This window comes from Bidens hawaiensis, unplaced genomic scaffold (genome assembly GCF_021521415.1).
Source record: "Bidens hawaiensis isolate Kalapana, Puna unplaced genomic scaffold, B.hawaiensis_p1.1 tig00014542_1, whole genome shotgun sequence".
Classification (NCBI taxonomy): domain Eukaryota; kingdom Viridiplantae; phylum Streptophyta; class Magnoliopsida; order Asterales; family Asteraceae; genus Bidens; species Bidens hawaiensis.
Genome location: NW_027492269.1, coordinates 386039 through 405005, shown reverse-complemented (window position 1 = coordinate 405005; position 18967 = coordinate 386039). Strand labels below are relative to the sequence as shown.

The 18967-nt window shown below is 33.5% G+C and overlaps 1 protein-coding gene across 1 annotated transcript; it reads left to right on the top strand.

Annotated features, from left to right (window-relative positions):
- Window positions 1–733: 733 nt before the first annotated feature.
- LOC143547003 (uncharacterized) lies at window positions 734–14031 on the top strand. The gene is made up of 10 exons (XM_077038529.1): window positions 734–1161; window positions 2200–2372; window positions 3628–3786; window positions 4696–4845; window positions 5440–5583; window positions 6100–6247; window positions 6338–6510; window positions 7657–7712; window positions 13695–13797; window positions 13886–14031. The coding sequence occupies exons 1-10, from the start codon at window positions 966–968 to the stop codon at window positions 13973–13975; spliced, it is 1392 nt and encodes a 463-aa protein (XP_076894644.1). The 5' UTR covers window positions 734–965; the 3' UTR covers window positions 13976–14031.
- The last annotated feature ends 4936 nt before the right edge of the window (window positions 14032–18967 follow it).

Here is an 18967-nt window from a genome sequence, read left to right as displayed (position 1 = left end):
CCGGTTAAACCCAAATCAACGATGCTAATTGAACCAGTGCGTCGATGGAACTACTGATTCGACATCCGGTTTGGTTAAATATGTTTAGAATGGGAAGTTATGTTGTGATGTTAAATGCTCATAAACCCAATTAGGTTTGGGTTGCTTATTTCTATTGGGCTGGAGACTTATCTAAAATTGCTGATATAAAACTATAAAAGAAGTAAGCTTAAGTTGCGTTTAGTTGAACTGGGCTTTAAAGGATAACTTATGCTTACAGATTGGGCTGAAGGTAACATAGTTCATTAGTTTTGGGCTAAACTATGTTTAAAATTGAAGGTAACTTCTGTTCATTAGTTTTGGGCTAAATGTTTTAAAATTGAAATAGAAAACATAAATCTCTCTAATTAATTATTTATTTATTTAATTTTAAAAAAAAACTCATTTCCAGTGACACACTCACAATAAATGCGACTATGTAATCGGATCGAGTAATCAAGCATATTACAAATCTCATATCCCGAGAAAATTTTCAAAAGTAATCCTAAACCCATCCCATACCCTAATGAGACGAACAATACCGTTCTAAATGTTTCAAGTTTTTCGATCAGATTTGGATTTATAGCAATCTATGTTCAGACTATATAAAAAATTGTATGCAATCCTTTCAGGGGTCCATTGCCACCCTAGCATGTCCGGCTATTATTGTTTTCTACTTTTCCCATATAATATCTAATGATTTTTTATGTATTATTTCAAAATCATTAATATTATTTATATCCAAAAATCAATAAAAAAAGGTGAGTGGAGAATTACTAAATAAGTTAATTGAATGAGTTTGAAAGTGGATGAGGTAGTTGATAGTAATGTGACAAAAACCACATATAGAATGAACAACAATGACTCAGTGAGTGATAATATTAATATCTAGTTGCATAAATCTTGTTTATCATAAGTTCAACTTTCTCGTGAATTCTGCAAAGGAAATGAACTCATCTCGATCGATACTTCACAACGCGTTAATCGTCACTATGGATGATGAACTTCGTGTGTTTCGTAACGGTGGAATTGTTATCGAAAATGACCGAATTGTAGCCATCGGGCAATCCTCGGATATCGTTAGTCAATACTCGTCAAACTCGCATGAAATTGTCGATCTTCATGGCCAGTATTTACTTCCTGGTATGTTTCTCTATACCTTCAATCATAGATTGAATTCGTAACGTAAGATAAAACAAATTGGATCGGTCTTGCTATCCAAAAGAGGTTGCAGGGCAAATTTACAGACTATTGCTTGTTTAACTGCCACTTTATTATGACTGTTTGAAAATCTTGTACTAAATGATTGATCAAGAAAACTTTACAGAAAAACTTTATTACAACAATTTTATAACATATTAAATTCTAGCTAGTCTTAAACTTTATACCTAATACGAACATCACTTAATCTATATCAAAACTTGAATTCTTTTATGAATCGGGTCGGTAACCTTTCGAGCTTGGTTCCGACCCGAAATAGACCATTGGTCGGCTCCAATCATCCGTCTTTTTTTTTTCAAATTTACCGTGTTCAACTTCAAGATAAAAAGAAAATAAAAAATCGATCACAAATAAAGTGCTTTAGGTGTGGTTAATTCGAAGGGCCGGCTCATCCTTTTTAGTGGTCTAAAACAATGGCTAAAAATGAGGCCTCGTTGTAAAAAAAAACGCCACTCAAAGTCTCAAATCACACACAGTAATCTAAATCCCAAATCCCAGATGTATAATTATTAATTTTATTTTGGAAATTAGAGGCCTTAGGAAGTCGGGGCCTAAAATTCTAGCTTCATTTCGCTGTCTCTAGAGATGACCCTGTCAATTCCAACACTTCACATCCTTGCGTCCAGAACAAGTGGCCAATCTCACCGAAACCAATGAACATAACCCGGCTCAAGAACCATTGAAACCGTATTCCTAAACGATAACATTGTCAAACCACATGACCAGTAATAAATCGTACTTCTCAAAATTAAATGAACAAATCACGAGAAAGGTAAAGTCTGGAGATGACTTTTTAACATCGGCTACTAGCCGACATTTATTAATTAACCCAATTCCATAACTCAAAACCGGTCCACTCGACCCAACCCGACACCGTCAACATTTAACACATTGTGTTAAACATAATGCGATTAATTAACATGTTTAACCTTTAACTGATGAATAAGCATTGTTAGCCAGGTCTGATAAATACACACGTACATACGTCTCAACAACTAGCTAGAGGTATTGCTGATGACGTGGACTTGCTTACGTGGCTGCACCATCGCATTTGGCCGTACGAGTCCAATATGACTGAAGAGGATTCGTACATTTCAACTTTACTTTGTGGAATCGAACTCATTCACTCTGGTGTAAGTTCATCAGTTCCAAGCCCGAGCTCGGCTCGTTTCAAGCTCTTTTTTAAAGCTCGTGCTCGGCTAATAAGTCGTTTTTCAAGCTCGGAGTCGGCTCGTTTATTTATAATTAATTATTTTATACACATTTTATTAATTTGAGTAAACCGCGGTTTTCGTCCTTGTGGTTTGTCAAAATATGCATTTTTAGTCCAATAGTTTCAAATTTGCGATTTCCATCACTGAGTTTTTATTTCACTTGCAATTAAACCCGAATTCACTAACAATGTTAAGTCTGGTCGTTAAACCCATCTACGTACCCCTCTCACATGAGGGGCAGTTTTGTCCTTTTTCTCCCCAAATAAACCCAAATCCTAATTTGCAAGCCACCTCACGTGAGGGGCTGGGTGTATTTGGGGAAAATGGACAAAACTGCCATTCACGTAAAGGGCACGCTGATGGGTTTAACGACCAGACTCAACAGGATTAGTGAATTCGGGTTTAATTGCAAGTGAAATGAAACCGCAGGGACGAAAATCATAAATTTGAAACTATTGGACTAAATCCGCATGTTTGGATTAAACACAGGGACGAAAACAACAGTTCACTCTATTAATTTATATATTTTGAGAAAAATGTTAAACGACCCCAAGCTCGCCCTCGGCTAGAGCTTGCGTGTTGTACCTTAAACGAGCTAGAGCTTAACCCGTGTGTTGTTTTTCCAAGCTCGAGCTCGGCTAGGGCTTGGCTCAGTTATTATTTATTATATTTATTAAGTGTTTTAGATACATTTGATTTATTTGTAATTTTAAAAAATATTAAGCGAGCCTAAGCTCAGCTCGACCTCGTGTGTTACCTTAAATGTGCTAGAGCTCGGCACGCGAGTCATTTTTTCAAGCTCAAACTTGATTGGGCTTGGCTCGTTTATTATCATCTATTAAGTATTATATATACATATTGTTTATTTATATATTTTGAAAAAAAAAATAAAACGAGCCTATGCATGGTTTGAGCTCGTGCACAATACCATTAAGTATTAGCAATCCAAAGCTTGGCTCGAGCTCAGCTATGTGGTGTGAAAACAATATAAGAAGCCAAGAGAGTTATAACTTAAAAAAATTCACTAGGCTCGAGCTCAGGCTCGATAACTAAATGTGCTCTATGCCTCTATTCGAGGCTCGGGTCAATAATGCTCGGTTTGTTTCAAGTTTTTTTTTTATTGATCCAATTTTGAGTAACTCGTGAGCAGCTTGGCTAATTTGTCGAATATCAGGTCACATGCTTTGTGGAAGCAGGAGGACAACATGTATCAGGAATGGCAAAGGCAGTCGAATTACTCGGTTTGCGTGCATGCTTAACACAGTCAATCATGGATTCTGGTGATGGTTTACCATCTTCATGGGCCATTAAGTCTGCAAATGAATGTATTCAGGTCAATTTCCAACTCTTCAAGTAGGTGTGTGTAAACGAGCTCGGATCATGAGTAGTTTTCCAAGCTTGAGCTCGGGCTCGACTCGTTTATTATTTATAAATTATTTTACTAATAAATATACCTGTTTTTTGTATATATTATGATTGTAACTTTTCATAATCATAATATATGCAAAAAACAGGTATATTTATTAGTAAAATAATTTATAAATAATAAACGAGTCAAGCCCGAGCTCAAGCTTGAAACACTACTCATGATCGGCTCATTAAAAACTCGAATCAAGCATGAGCTCAAGCTTAAAAATAAGCTTGTTTAGTAAACGAGCCCGGGCCGAACTTCACTTGTCGAGCTCGAGCCGGCTCGCAAGCCTACACGAGCCTGTATTTATCTAATATTTCTTAACATATTAAATACAGATTTTTTATGATAATTATATATATAAAATTATGATAAAATAAGTAAATAGTATGTGTTATGTTATAAAAAATAAAAGTTACAATCATAATAACGTTAAAAGTGGCGGAAGGTTAATCAGGCATCATGTGGTGGCGTTGATGGCCGAAAGACAAAGGTACATGCACCAATCAGTGGGTGTCCCAATGGTTTGAGTGTTATGTGCCTGATGTCTAAGGCTTGATGCAAAACTACTATTGAGCCGGAAGTCTCACTGGAAGCAGTCTCTCTAATCCTAAGGGGTAGAGGTAAGGCTGTCTACATCTTACCCTCCTCAGACCCTACCATAGCTTTGCTATTGGTGGGATTTACTGAGTACGATGATGATGATGATGAATGAGCTGATCTTGAGTAGCTAATGAGCGGGTCGGCTTGTCTACACCCCTAACTGCAAACTTCAAATATATTGAACTAATGACTTAATGTTAAACTAATGTTGTTTCTGTAAAATCACAGTCTCAAAAAGAGTTGCACAAGAAACACAATAACACCGCTGATGGACGCATCCGAATATGGCTCGGGATTAGACAGATTATGAATTCAACTGATCAATTACTTCTTCAAACACGAGATGCTGCGAAAGAACTGCAAACTGGAATCCACATGGTCTCTTTTACCTCCACTCCCCAAATATGTTTTATATCTAACTAGTATTAAACCGGCATGCATTGTGGCACGAAAAAGTTAACATCATCGAAAGTTTTCAAACTCAAAACCTTACGTGAACCATGGAAAAATATGTCGTGGAATATGTGTACAACTTTAGCGATGTGTACATAGGTTCTTGGATAACTTGTACATAATCACGCTCAACTTCATTTTAAACAAACCTTACATCGAAACGTGGATGAAAATAAGCATATCGTGATGGTATATTCAGAGTTTTATAGAGTTTTATGAAACATTATATTTTAAGAGTAAAAAAAAACACTTATGAGTTTGACACTTGTCAAATTGTAATTGGCCAATAAAATAAAATATTTAACATCTGAAAAAATCTGTGGTTTGAATGGTAAGTTTAGTTAAAGTGAAGGGGGTTATATGATAAAATTTATTGGGCTATAATATAACATTTAAAACCACTGCATTATATAATTATAAGCTATGCATCAATAATTGTAACAAATGAATAGTGATTTTTAGACTCAAAACATTTTTTTGCTAATTATAAAATTTTGATATAACTATTTCAAACCTTAGCATGTTGCAGAGATACCCTTTGAAAACAATCTCGTGACGCAAACTCGAGAAATCGATCATGGAACCGTTACATACCTAGAGAAAGTCGGATTTCTGACAAGCAATTTACTTTCAGCTCACACTGTTTGGGTCAATAAAAATGAGGTAAATTTCATAAACTAAATTATAAGCTTTTAGCGTATACAAATATACGATCGATCTTATATTATAGACAGAATTATTGTCCTTTATGTTTACATAAAATTTCATCGGTTGTCCTTTATCTTTAAAATTAACGTAATTTGTACTTTACGTTTCAAAATGTTACAGTGTTTTGGCACTAACCCAATTAATTTTTCTCGTTAAGTCAATTCTTTTGTCTTGTACATGAGGGCAAATTGGTCATTTAACCAGTTTACTTAAAAAAACATCTTAATAACTAAATCTAAATTTAATTAAAAGATTAAAACAGAATACCTTTTACTTTTAAACCAATTTGACCTCATGTACAAGACAAAAGAATTGACTTAATTAGAAAAACTAACTGGGTTAGTGCCAAAGGACAAACACTGTAATATTTTGAAAATTACGTTAATTTTAAAAATAAAGGACCATCGATGAAATTTGGTGTAAACATAAAGTACAAAATCTGTAATTGTGTCTATATTATATCATTTTCAGATTGGATATCTTTCTAAAGGTGGAGTTAAAGTGTCACACTGTCCTGCTGCTGCAATGCGCATGCTCGGATTTGCACCGGTTAAAGAAATGCTTGATGCAAATGTTTGTGTATCGTTGGGGACACCGTCTAATAACCGAATGAGCATTGGTAAGTAAATGTGAATTTTGGTATCAAATATTTTATTTTTAAGCTATTTGATGAAGTGGTTTAAAGTATTTTAGTTATATGTTTAAACAGTTGATGAGATGTATCTAGCTTCTTTGATTAATAAAGGGAGGGAAGTTTATTCAAAAGGTACTACTGACCCTACAGCTCTACCTGCTGAAACCATTCTTAAAATGGCAACTATAAATGGTGCAAAAGCTGTACTTTGGGAGAATGATATTGGATCTCTTCAAGTTGGAAAAGAGGTTTCTTTTTTTTTTTAACCGAAACCGAACCTGTATTTTTTGTTATTTGTTCATTATGCTAAGGGTGTAAACCAGTCTAGTTGAACCAAGTTACGCCTAAGCCTGAGCTCGGGTCGCTTTATATATTTTAGTTTTTTTCTTTTTTTATACATGTATAATAATTTATTAAAATTTTATAATTATAATTTTATATAGAATTATGTACATTTTTTAATTAGTTTTATCATAATTTGATTTTTACGTGTATATGTAATTATTATATAATTATATAGTTTTGATATATTAAACAAAATACAACTGATATGCTTTTTTTGGCCTGCAAGCTTATACAAGTTTAATGCATGAAGCTTGGGCTCATGCTCGTTTGTTAAATACGCCTTGTTTGCGGTGCGCACATATAATGTATATATGTGTGGGCCCTCGGGTGGGAAAAAGTGAAATTGCAATAATTTTGACGTTATTTTACTAATTTTGTGAAAATAGCGTTAAAAGCGGCGGAAGGCTAATCGGGCATCATGTGGTGGCGTTGATAGCCGAAAGACAAGGGTACATGCACCAATCAGCCGGGATCTCGATGGTTGAGTGTTATGTGCCTTATGTCCAAGGCTTGATGCAAAACTACTATCGAGCCGGGGGTCTCACCGGAAGCAGCCTTTCTATTTCTACAGGGTAGAGGTAAGGCTGTATACGTCTTACCCTCCTCAGACCCTACCATAGCTTTGCTATTGGCGGGATTTATTGAGTACGATGATGATGATGATGATGTATAATATTTTTTATAAAAATTTACATTTATAATTTTTGTATAGCATAATATACATTATTTAATTAGTTTTATCATAATTTTATTTTTATATGTATATAGTTTTGATATATTGAACAAAATACAAATGATACGCTTTTTTGGGCCTGCAAGCTTATACAAGTTTAATGCATGAAGCTTGGGCTCATGCTTGTTTGTCAAATAAGCTCCAATATAGGCTCAGGCTTGAGCTCGTTTAAGCTCCGCTCGACTTGAACTTTTAATGAGCGTATCTCGAGTAGCTCATGAGCAGCTCACTCGTTGCGTTGCTACTAGTAAAGGTGACAATTTTGACCCATTTACGCGTTATCCATGATTTTAATTTTATATGCATATCTCTGCAGGCTGATATGATTGTAATCAATCCTTCCTCATGGTCTATGGTTCCAATTCATGACTGGTATGCACATCAATTGCATTAACAATTTTAAAATGATAAAGATGGTTTTGATGAAATATATACACACGAATATGTATATGTATATATATATATATACATATATAATAAAGGTTAAACAGTCGGTTTGATTAACACGTTGGGTTCTAGGCTTTAAACTAAACCGAACCGTTAAACCACCAAACCGCAAGTTTAATCTCAAATCGGTCAAACTGGCCAACTTGCTTTAGTTTGGGAGGTTTGATTGGTTTCAATGTCTCTGACTAACATTATATTAGAATGACTTGGTCATACATATTTGAATATAACTATGAATGAAATGAATAAATCAAACGTGAACTCAAAAATGTAAATCATGCAGTCTGCACACGAAAAAAATATTATGCGAGAATTCAAAATCCAAATCATAAAAGCCCATGCCTACATCCTCGACGCTTCTGTAATTGTCTCCGGTCCGCTTTCACCATTCTTATAGGACTACTGTTCCACTCATTCTGCAGCCTACACACATAACAAAAATATTATTAGATTATAATATTATGGGTAAGGATTCTAACAGAACCTTTTGCAAATTGAGAACTTTGAGAACCATTTTGGACCACTAGAATAAATCAAAAAAAATATTTTAAAAAATTATAAAACAAAAAAAAACAAAAATTGTAAAAAAGTAAAAAAACCAAAATTCTTATATTTCATTTCGGTTTCGTTAAAAAAACGTTGTATTATACAGAAATGTATAATTTTATTTAATCTTTAGTTACGTAATATGCACATATGTACAGTATCATTTATCTTAAATTATACATAAGTGTACAAAAAAACATGTATATGTACATATATGTATATATTATACATATGTGTATATTTAAGCTAAACCGAGTTTTTTTTAAGAAACTGGATAATAAAATAAGAATTTTGGTTTTTTTACTTTTTTCATTTTTTCATTTTTTGTTTTTTTATTTTATGATATTTTTTTATTTTTGGGTTTTTTGTGATCCAAAATGGTTCTCAACTTCTCATAATATCAAATATGCGCTTCAATATGAACACACGATTTATTATTTTATTACATGGGAAAGGCAAACGATTGGGTGCTAGTCGTGCTGCTATCTGATCGAGTAGACGTGCTTCCAGAAAATCCTATATGCTCAGAATATGTTACGAGTCCAAAAGTGGGACTAGCAACCACAAAACTCGACTCTCCTTCGCCACCATGGTGGACCACTGCAACATTACTTGGACCCGCATCTTGAAGCTTTGGTGCACCACTACTCGTTGCTGGTTCGGTTTTGTCTGCAGGACTCTGTAATTAAAATTATATAAATCAGTAAAAAGTTGGTTAAGAAAAAAAAAGGTAGGTGCATAATGGGCCGGGCCAAAAATACCGGACTCAAAATACCGGCCTGTGTGAGAAATCCGGTTTAACCGGTTCAACCGACCGGTTTGAACCGGTTTTTTAAACATTGTATTTATCACATTATTTGTCTACAGGACCGGTATTTTGAGTCCGGTATTTTTGGCCGGTTTGCTAGAACATCATACCGGTGGTTTTCGTCTAAAATACCGATTTTTACTAGCAAACCGGTTTTTATGTCCGAGAATTTTTTTATATTTGCGGACCATATTTTTTTCAAAATTCCTTTAAACCAGCAATTAACATTCAAACGTGTAAACTTTAGGCCTATTTTTTTTTTATAAATTGAGTGCTTTTGCATTATTTTTTTAATATGGATTAACTTTTAGATTATTTTTTGTTATGGAATCATTTACTTTTGTGTTATGTTTGGATTGAAGTTACATTTATAGGAAATTATAAGGTAAATTATTCAACTGGTTGAACCTTCCGGTATAACACGGTTCAACCGGTTGTACCATTTTTTAGTCCAATCCAATACAAGTAAAATGCCTGTTTTTAAAACATTGGTTAAATATGATTAAAAACCAATGTTGTTAAAACCGGACCGGACCGGGAATCGGTCCACCAACTGGTCCGGTTCTATGCTGCTCACTCGGTATCCATAAAACTGGCCGGTCCGACCGGAAAACCGGACCGGTTGAACCGGTTTTCCTATTAAAAAAATATTTTTTTTTGAAAAATTTGTTTTCCTAGCATTTTTTAAGCTGAATTCGTTCGGCTGGTCTAACCGGTTCGACCGGTTGAACTGATGAACCGGTTGCCCGACCAGTTCGCTATCCGGTCCGGTTATGAAAACATCGTTAAAAACTATACCATTACAATAATTCTATCCTAAACTTTTGACCTGTTTAACCCGGTTCGTTTTTAGCTAAACTTGTAAAAACTATACCATAGCAAACGAACCATGAAACAGTTGGAAAATACTAACCTGAAAAGACTGTTGATCATTATCAACTGTTTCAGTGAGAGATTTAAGGGATGGCAGTGGTCGGTCTTGTTCTTCACCGAGCTGCAATGAGATCATTGGCCCATTACCGTCAACGCCTTTAAATATCAACTCCTTTGAACCAGTAGAGCCGAAAACTTCTTCGTGGGTCCCACGTTCTTCGGAATCTAGTTTTGAATTCTGTAAATCTTGATCGTTTATAGGTTCATTTACAGTTAAATCTGCCTGCACATCTTGGCTTCCTGAAGATGCACCAGATGAACTTTTGATCACTTCATCATTATTATCTTTAATATTCACATGATCATTTAAAGCTTCTAGTGAAGTCAAACCAGTATCAATATTCCCATTGATTTCAGAACACTTATTACACTTATTATTATTATTATTATTATTATTATTATTATTATTATTATTATTATTATCATCAAAAAAAATCCTTTCTTCATCAACACAAATATCTTTGTATAGTTCGGTTTCTTTCTTGCATAATACGGATGGTGTTAACGAAGTTATCAACTTATCATCTTCGATATTTGAATGGTTAAGCTCTTGAGTCCATGAGTTGACTTTGTCATTCGCTTCGTCTGATAAAAACGGGTTTGTGTATCTTTCAAGGCTCTCTTTCATGGCTTCCATTAGATCATCCGCGTCAAAAGTCAAAACAAAACCAATGTTAGACTCACACGACACGAAAACAATTAGGTTTTGAGTTGTCATGTAACATGTTTAATAAATGTGTCATGTTCATGTTAAGAAGAAAAACAAAGTCCACGAAGCTCATTTAAATATTATTTACACAACAACATAAAATAGCTAAAAAGAAAAATTAAATTAATTTTTAATTTAATTAATGAAACTCTATGCTAGCCATAACAAATTCTATATAACTGCATATTTAGGATGAAAAGTATAAAGGAAAAAATCATTAAAAAATCATATTTACATAATGTTTTTCGGAGTTTTTGTAAATAAACACATGTTAGAACTTAGAAGCCGTTTTAATAGAAAATATAAAAAAAAGTTTATAAAAGCGGTTTAGAAAAAAATAATAAAACTTATTCAACCGTCTACTAAATGTGTTTATCTGCAAATTCTCCGAAAACATCATGCAAAAGTTAATTTTTTACATGTAAAACTCATAGTTCACCGGCTCCTTTTCATTTTCTTTTTTCTAATGAACCTCCAAGCCACATTAATTACCTGTAGACAAAATCAGGCAAATTAATAAAACTCTGTTTCGCCTCCGTCACCGCAGCGGTTTAGAAACACAATTAAGGCTGCAAAACATAAAGGTTAAATATTGATTGATTGTAATAATATACATATATAGTAACAAATGATGACGTGAAAGAAAAGGAAAACAAATCAACATTATATATCTATACTATATATAATATATATAAAAAGAATAGTTTTAAGAGGTTCAATATTAAATGTTTAATGTACAATCAACAATGCATTAAAATTTTAGGATTGGTTAAATGGTTACCTACTTGGTTTCAAAAATAATAACAATATTGGTCCTTCAACTTTAACTATTTTTTGTTAATTTATAATATAGTTACACATTTACCCCTTATTTAACTACCTCGTGACTTTTTAACGGCCATAAATTTTTCACACGTTAGCATTTTTTAACAACAAAATACACCATAAAAAACTAACATGTTACGAAATTATGCGTTAGGACCAGCAATTGTTCCAAATAGGGCGGATATGGTCCTTTATAAGACTATATTAGGGTAGAAACAAGTTGATACAAAAAAACAGTTAATTTGGTCAGGGTCGGTGGTAGGGTTCAGATCGAAAGGGGTCAGGTAAGAACGTTTTGATTTAGACCGGTGGCGGGAGTCGGAACATGATTTGGGTCAAAAAAGGTTGGTTTAAAAATTGATTTATTTAAAACTACTACATATTTAAGCTTTGCTTCTTTATTTTCGTCACTTGTTACATGCGTTCAGGCAACTGCCACGCGGATGACATTGTGTGATGCACTTACCCACATTGGTTACAAGTCTGATGTCGCGTTGTGCGCATACCATCATTGTCTTACCGTCGTTCCGTTGCAAGATTATGCACGTGTTGACACCTGTTACGCGTTCGATGTTATGTTTGCGTACGTAACCCGCAGCATCGCGCGGGCACTCACTTAGTTATATATAAAACATGAGACAATGGTAAATTAAGACATTTGATTTTAAGAGTTTTACAAATGTTAATGCATAAAGTACATGTTTTAGTAGGGGTAAACTTGTCTAAACACAATCCATTTAACTTACAAATTTGGTCCCTCATCTTTAACAATATTATGTTTTAAATTTAAATTACAACTAACTTCCCACCCATGATTTTTAAACGACTATAACATTTTCATACGTTAATATTTTTATAAAAAAATTACACCATAAAAACGAGCATTTTATTATCTTTAATTTGAATATGATATTGTTATAATTTTTTTACGTAGGGGTGTTCGGTGTCGGTTTTGATGGTTTTTAAGTTAAACTTGTGAAACCAACTGTTAATACCAATTTTTTGTCGTCCGAAACCAAACTGAACCATTGAAAGTTGAAACCGAGTCGTTACCAACAGTTCGGATCCAGTTTAGTTTCACAGTTTAAACTTTAATAATAAATTTAGTTTAAAATAATTATTAATTAAATGTAACATCAATTTTAACTAAACACCAACATAATATGATACTTGATAGAATCGTAAATAAAGAATGATAATTTTAGCCACATAAATAGTAAACACTAATGAAAGACCTATGACGTAAAATAATAATAACAAATATTACAAAAAGATTCATACTGCAATTAGGTTAATTTAAAGTTTTAATAGCAAAGTTATTTGTATTAAAAAGATTATGTTCAATTATATTTTAACTATATCTAATATATATATCGAACAAGGTTATAATAAGAAGTAAATTTGTCTTAAAAAGTGTAGAAAGTGTGTTTTCACCACCATATCTAATAAAACACACCGCACAATAAACACACAACTAAAATAAAACTCACTGCATAATAAACACACTTTCCACATCCACCATCAGATTAACATATCTAACGCACCAGATTAATTCTTACACTTTTTAGACACACTCTACTTTTTATTTTAACCCCACCCTGTATATATCAAAACATATCTAATAATTAATAATAAAAGAGATTAAAATACATTCAACATTTACAGTATGATCTGGTTTCATATAGCCGGTTTCAAGTATAAACCACAAACCAACCGTTCACTACGTTTTGAAAATTTTGAAACCGACCAAGTAATCGAAAGTAAAAAAAGAAAAAAAGATGCCAAACCAGTGACCGGTTTAAACGATTTCAAGATTTTAACCGAACCATAAACACTCATATTTGTTACGTGATTAACAGGGTCTGTGTTCAAACACCCGCTGCATCGCGCGGGCACCCGTCTAATAATTGACATGTATATATAATTAACATTAACGAAGAATGATCAAATAAACAATGTTAACCATATTAACCAAAAAAAAAAATCTCTAGCTAATTGGTAAGTTACCAATGGTAACCAACTTTGGTCCAATTTATATTTCAGTTAACCATCAATTTTGTGCCAAGATTAACCATTAAGCTTTCAGCATCTCTAGCCTCATGTATAGCTTGCGAACTGAAAATATAGTCTCGGTTATGTGCAATGGTCGTTGGATCATGAAGAATCAGAAAATCGTGAACGTTGATGAGGTATATTATATTATTATGTATGCGGTATCTAATATATGCACGAAGAATATTATACTGTTTAGTTAACAAAATTTGCTGCGTGTAACAGGACGAAATTATTTCATTGGCAAAGCATGCTTCTGCACAACTTCTGAACCGGGCAGGCATTCAAATACCAAACAGGATGAATGTTATTTAAACCCGAAATCCGTAATATGAAGATGGCAATGATGTTTATACGACATGATATATTTGTTACATGAACTGAACTAATGTATTTAAACTGTAACACAATATATTTGTTACAAAAACTATTATCTAGACGTCTACATGAGTCTCGTCTTTCATTAATTGGTGCCTTTGTCTCTTTACGACCATTTACAATGACTCGTCAAGAGCTAAACGTAGTTAACGATGAATCTTGACTACACGTGAAGTTGACTAGAAACCAACGAAAGCTAGCACGTCTAATACACCGCTTATTCGATTTAAGCTTTTCTATCGATTGTCTTTGTTTAAACAAATTAAGCTTTTCCCGTGATTTCCCACTTCTATATTATTTAAGTTTTTAGTTAATAAGAACGCAAGACGTCACGTATTGGAATCACATAATAATGTTGTTTCATTATTATACGTTTCCTATTTCTCTTGTTCACATGATTCTAAATAAATTAAATCACATAAAAAGAGAAAAATAAAAAATCACACCATGAAACACATAAATATGTCAACATGATAACTTTGTAACTAAACTCTTACTAATATTAAGTGATTTTAACAACCATTCCCATATATCATTTACCAACATTTTTTTTTCTCTCACATAAACACTATTAATTTGATAAAAACTTTTTTCTACGTAATGCACAAAATTTGCACTATATTTGCACTTCCCTTTAAATATTTCAATTTTCAACTCATAACCATATGATATTAAATTTTTATAGTACTTTTAAGTTACCTTTTACAATTTTTTTTTGGAAAACACCACACGTAAATGTTTAGACCATTTCGCGTAAAGGTTTTGTTTCGTTTTTTTAATATAGTTTGGAAGACGTTTTAACGCGCCAAAGCTCACACATGTTGTAACTAGGGCTGTAAATGAGTCGAGTCAACATCAGTTCGAGCTCAACCTCAAAATAAAACACTGATGTTCAGCTCAGCTCAGCTCAAGCTCGAAGTTAAACGAGCTTAAGATTGAGCCGAACCGAGCTTTGGTTTGGTTCTCAAATTTTCGGTTGAAAACAGACAAATTTACACTACATATAAAAATTTTTGGACGAAAAACTAATAAATTTACAATATTGCGCAAAAAACAGGGTTGGCGAGGCCACCACTGCCCCTCACTATACTTTGCCAGTGGTTCGAGCTCAACCTTGAAATAAAACGAGGAAGCTCAGCTCGAGCATGAGCTTGAAGTTAAACGAGCTTAAGATCGAGCCGGGGTTTGGTTTGGTTACAAAAATGAGCCGGCTTGAGTTAGGTAATTTCAAATCAAGTTTTTTTTAAATAGATTTATTCGAACTTTTATCGAGCAAACTACAAGTCTTGAGTTTTTTTGAACAGTCCTAGTTTTTAACATTCGTTTACTTTTAAATTCTTTAACGAATCCGCCATATTTTAACCTTTCCCGCCACAATACATTTTCGCAAATCACTCGTTACATTTAAACTTCATTTCATCTTTTTCACTACATAAACAACTTCCTCTTATTCCTTCAAATAATCAATCACTAATCTGTAATAATCATATAAACAAATCTCATCTTAATGTCAAAAGTAAATCAAATTCCGATTCATTTCATGTCATCCGTACGATCCAAATCCGCAGCGGTGAAGATTCAACGAGTGTTCCGAGGATTTACGGTCCGGAAAAGCGTGAACAAGTTATCGGCAATCCGAAACGAGTTACGCAAAGTCGAATCGAGTATTAACGATACCGAAACCGTTGAAGTGATTCGGTTAGATAACAAGGAGTGGTTGCGAGTGAACGAGAGGATAATGCTGTTGCTGTTGAAGCTGGATTCGGTTCGAGGCGTTGGTTACGGAGTTAGAGAGTTAAGGAAATCGGTTATTAGGCACGCGATTTCGGTACAGGAGAAGATTGATTAAATTGTTGATAATAATAATAATAATAATAATAATAATAATAATAATAATAATAATAATAATAATAATAATGTGACTGGATCTGAGATATTTGGTGAAGTTATATCTGAACATGTTATCGATTCGTTATCGATTGATGATGCTATGCATACGATTAGATCTGATATTGAGAGTGAAGTTAAATCTGAAGAGGTTATGGAAACAGTGTCGTTTCGTGGTCGGTTTGTTGATGAAATTGAGGTTGAGATTGAGAGTAAAGTTAAATCCGAACAGGTTATGGATTTGTTATCGAATGTTGCTGATATGGATACGAGTAGATCGGATGTAACTGGATCTGAAATTGAGATGGAGATTGCTCGTGGAATTAGCTCCGAACAGGTTATTGATTCGTCATTGATTGTTGCTTGCTAGTTAGGGCTGTTCACGAGCATAGCCGAGCCAGGGCAAGCTTGGACTTGGCTTGGTTTTGAAACGGAGCCAAAAACTTGAGCTTGAGCTGGCTCGGCTCGGTTTTAAAAAGGAAATTTCGTAAATATATTTCAACCGAATGCAAATTATTTTTTTTAACGAGTTCAACCAAATACAAAATAAGTTTAACATCATATATAACGAGTTCAAATTAAATTTGCAGAATCGTCATCGATTTTTGCTGCTACTAGGCTTGTTCACAGCCAAACCAAGCCAGGGCAAGCTCTCACTCGGTTTAGTTTTAAACCAAGCTTGCTCGGCTCGGCGTTGAAACCGAGCTGAAAATTTGAGCTCAAGCTCGGCTCGGTTTAGAAAAGGGAATTTTATAAATACATTTTAGGGGGGTGTGTGTGGTGCGGTTCAGTGCGGTTTTTGATTAAAACCGAACCGAAAACCAAAACTTCGGATTTGTAGTATTTGAAACCGTTTGGTTTCGGTTTTCCGGTTTTCGTTTTAGTTTTGGTTCGGTTTTAGTTTTTTCAGTTTTTGACATTTGATCTTGAAAATTTTAGGCCGAAAATAAAGTTGGCAAAAAATAATGAGTTTAGGTAAAAATAATGTTGTTTATTAATAATAGACTACATTTTACCAAAAATATTTGAGTTACGTATTTATTAAATCTTATAAATTATTTAATATGAAATATTAAAAAAACAAAAATTTAGGAATTTGGTTCGGTTCGGTTTTTACAAAAACATAAAACCATAACAGTCGGTTTTTGTTTCTGTTCGGTTTTTTCAGTTTGGATTTTTCGGTTTCGGATTGGTTTTTCAGTTTCTTGCACACCCCTAATACATTTCAACCAAATAAAAAATACATAACGAAATAAGTTTAACATAATGCATAACGAGTTCAAACCAAGTTTAATCTAATACATAAGTCCTAACATGTATATATTAGGTTGTATGTATTAAATACTAATACATAACAAGTTTCAAGTATACATAATTATATATACAGGTTATAATGTTACATGTATCAAATTTTAATACATAAAAAGTAAAATAGTTCGAATCGAGCTGAAACCGAATCTGAAATGTCGTTGTTTCGTGATCAGATCGTTGATGATTCAACGAGCTTGCCAGCCGGTGTGGAATCTGTGATGAATGCAACAATGGAAGTTGTGAAGGAGATCGGTGTGTATTGTGATCAGGTTGAAGGTGCAGGAACGGAATCTGTGATGAATGTAACAGCAGAAGTTGTGAAGGAGATCGGTATGAATTGCAATTCGGTTGAAGGTGAAAGAATGGATGATAATAATAATAATAAGAATAAGAATAAGAAGAGAAGTATGCAGCTGCTGGAGAAACTGATGGATGATAATGAGAATATGATGAAACTGATGACACAAATGTTAGAGAGGAATGAAATGCAGACTCGGATGATTAACTCGCTGAGTCAACGAGTTGAGCAGTTGGAGAAGACGTGCGGTTGCGATAAACCTCGAAAGAAGAACAAGATGCATTCTGTGTAACAAGGTGTTTTGTAACAATTTGCATCTGTTTCTGTCATTGTACTTGTTGAATTACTCGTTGAGTACTTGGTAGGCACGGAGTACTTGACTATTTGGGGATTACTCGTCGAGTACTCGGTTGCCAGGCTAAGACCAATTTTTACAACATTGATTGTGAGTTACCATGTTATCCTCGGAACCTCAATGACTGCAGAACATGTTAAAATGGATCTCAAGTTGGTTTTGATCAATTTGGAAGAGGTTTTTTTTAATTTAAACTTTAAATAATAAAAATATTATTTTGTTAGTGTTAAAGAAATAGAGAAATGGAGAATGGATAAAATGTTTTTTTTTTTAATTGTGAAAAATCCATGTCATCTTTCATTAAGTTTTAGAACCTGATACTTGATCAAGTGTAAAACATGTTAATTTGATAAAGACCTGAAGTTGTGTAAGATTAAAATAACAAATGAAGTGTTTCTCAAAAATTTATCGTCACTTTAATTAAATAATAAATCTTTCATTAAGTTGTGTGTTTTTTTTAACTTTTAATAAAAGAAAAAGTAAAATATTTTGACCTGTCTAGCCAAAGTGAGCCCAATTTGACGAGCCTCACTCTCTATGCATGTTTGCGAGTGTGAAGACATTTTTTAAGCTTACTGGAATTTAAAAAAAAACCCAATAAGTCAATAAGTTGCTTTCTAACTCAATTCCAAACACGCATATCGATGGAAGAAAATGTAATTTCAGTTTTCAAAAAAGAATAGCAAAACCAACCCGTCGGGTTTTACTTAGGGTCAATTATTTCAACCCATTTAAACAAAGTGAGCTCAATTTAACAAAATCCGATAACCATTTGGGTCTGATCAAGGTCTCTCGTGACACAACTAGACATGCACAAACCGGTTATTCAAAAACCAGTTAATTTGATAAGCAGTTATTGGTTAACTTTCAATTAACCCGTTTGACCAGTTAATCAGGTTAGGTAGTACCTGATTTTCAATCACAAAAACCCTTACCAGTATAAACAGTTTTGGATATAACCAAACTGATTAACTGGTAATTAACCAACAAAAAAATCGTTTTTTTAAAATAATTTAAAAACCTAAAACTAGCTAAAATGAAAAACCAATAAAAAAACTTTTTTAAATAATTTAAAAAC

What these genes read in the sequence shown, in the direction of transcription:
- LOC143547003 (XM_077038529.1), top strand. Translation starts at nt 966, where the DNA reads ATGAACTCATCTCGATCGATACTTCACAACGCGTTAATCGTCACTATG. An exon ending in TTTGGGTCAATAAAAATGAG is followed by an intron (nt 5,584 to 6,099) that starts GTAAATTTCATA and finishes TATCATTTTCAG; the next exon opens with ATTGGATATCTTTCTAAAGG. An exon ending in CTCTTCAAGTTGGAAAAGAG is followed by an intron (nt 6,511 to 7,656) that starts GTTTCTTTTTTT and finishes ATATCTCTGCAG; the next exon opens with GCTGATATGATTGTAATCAA.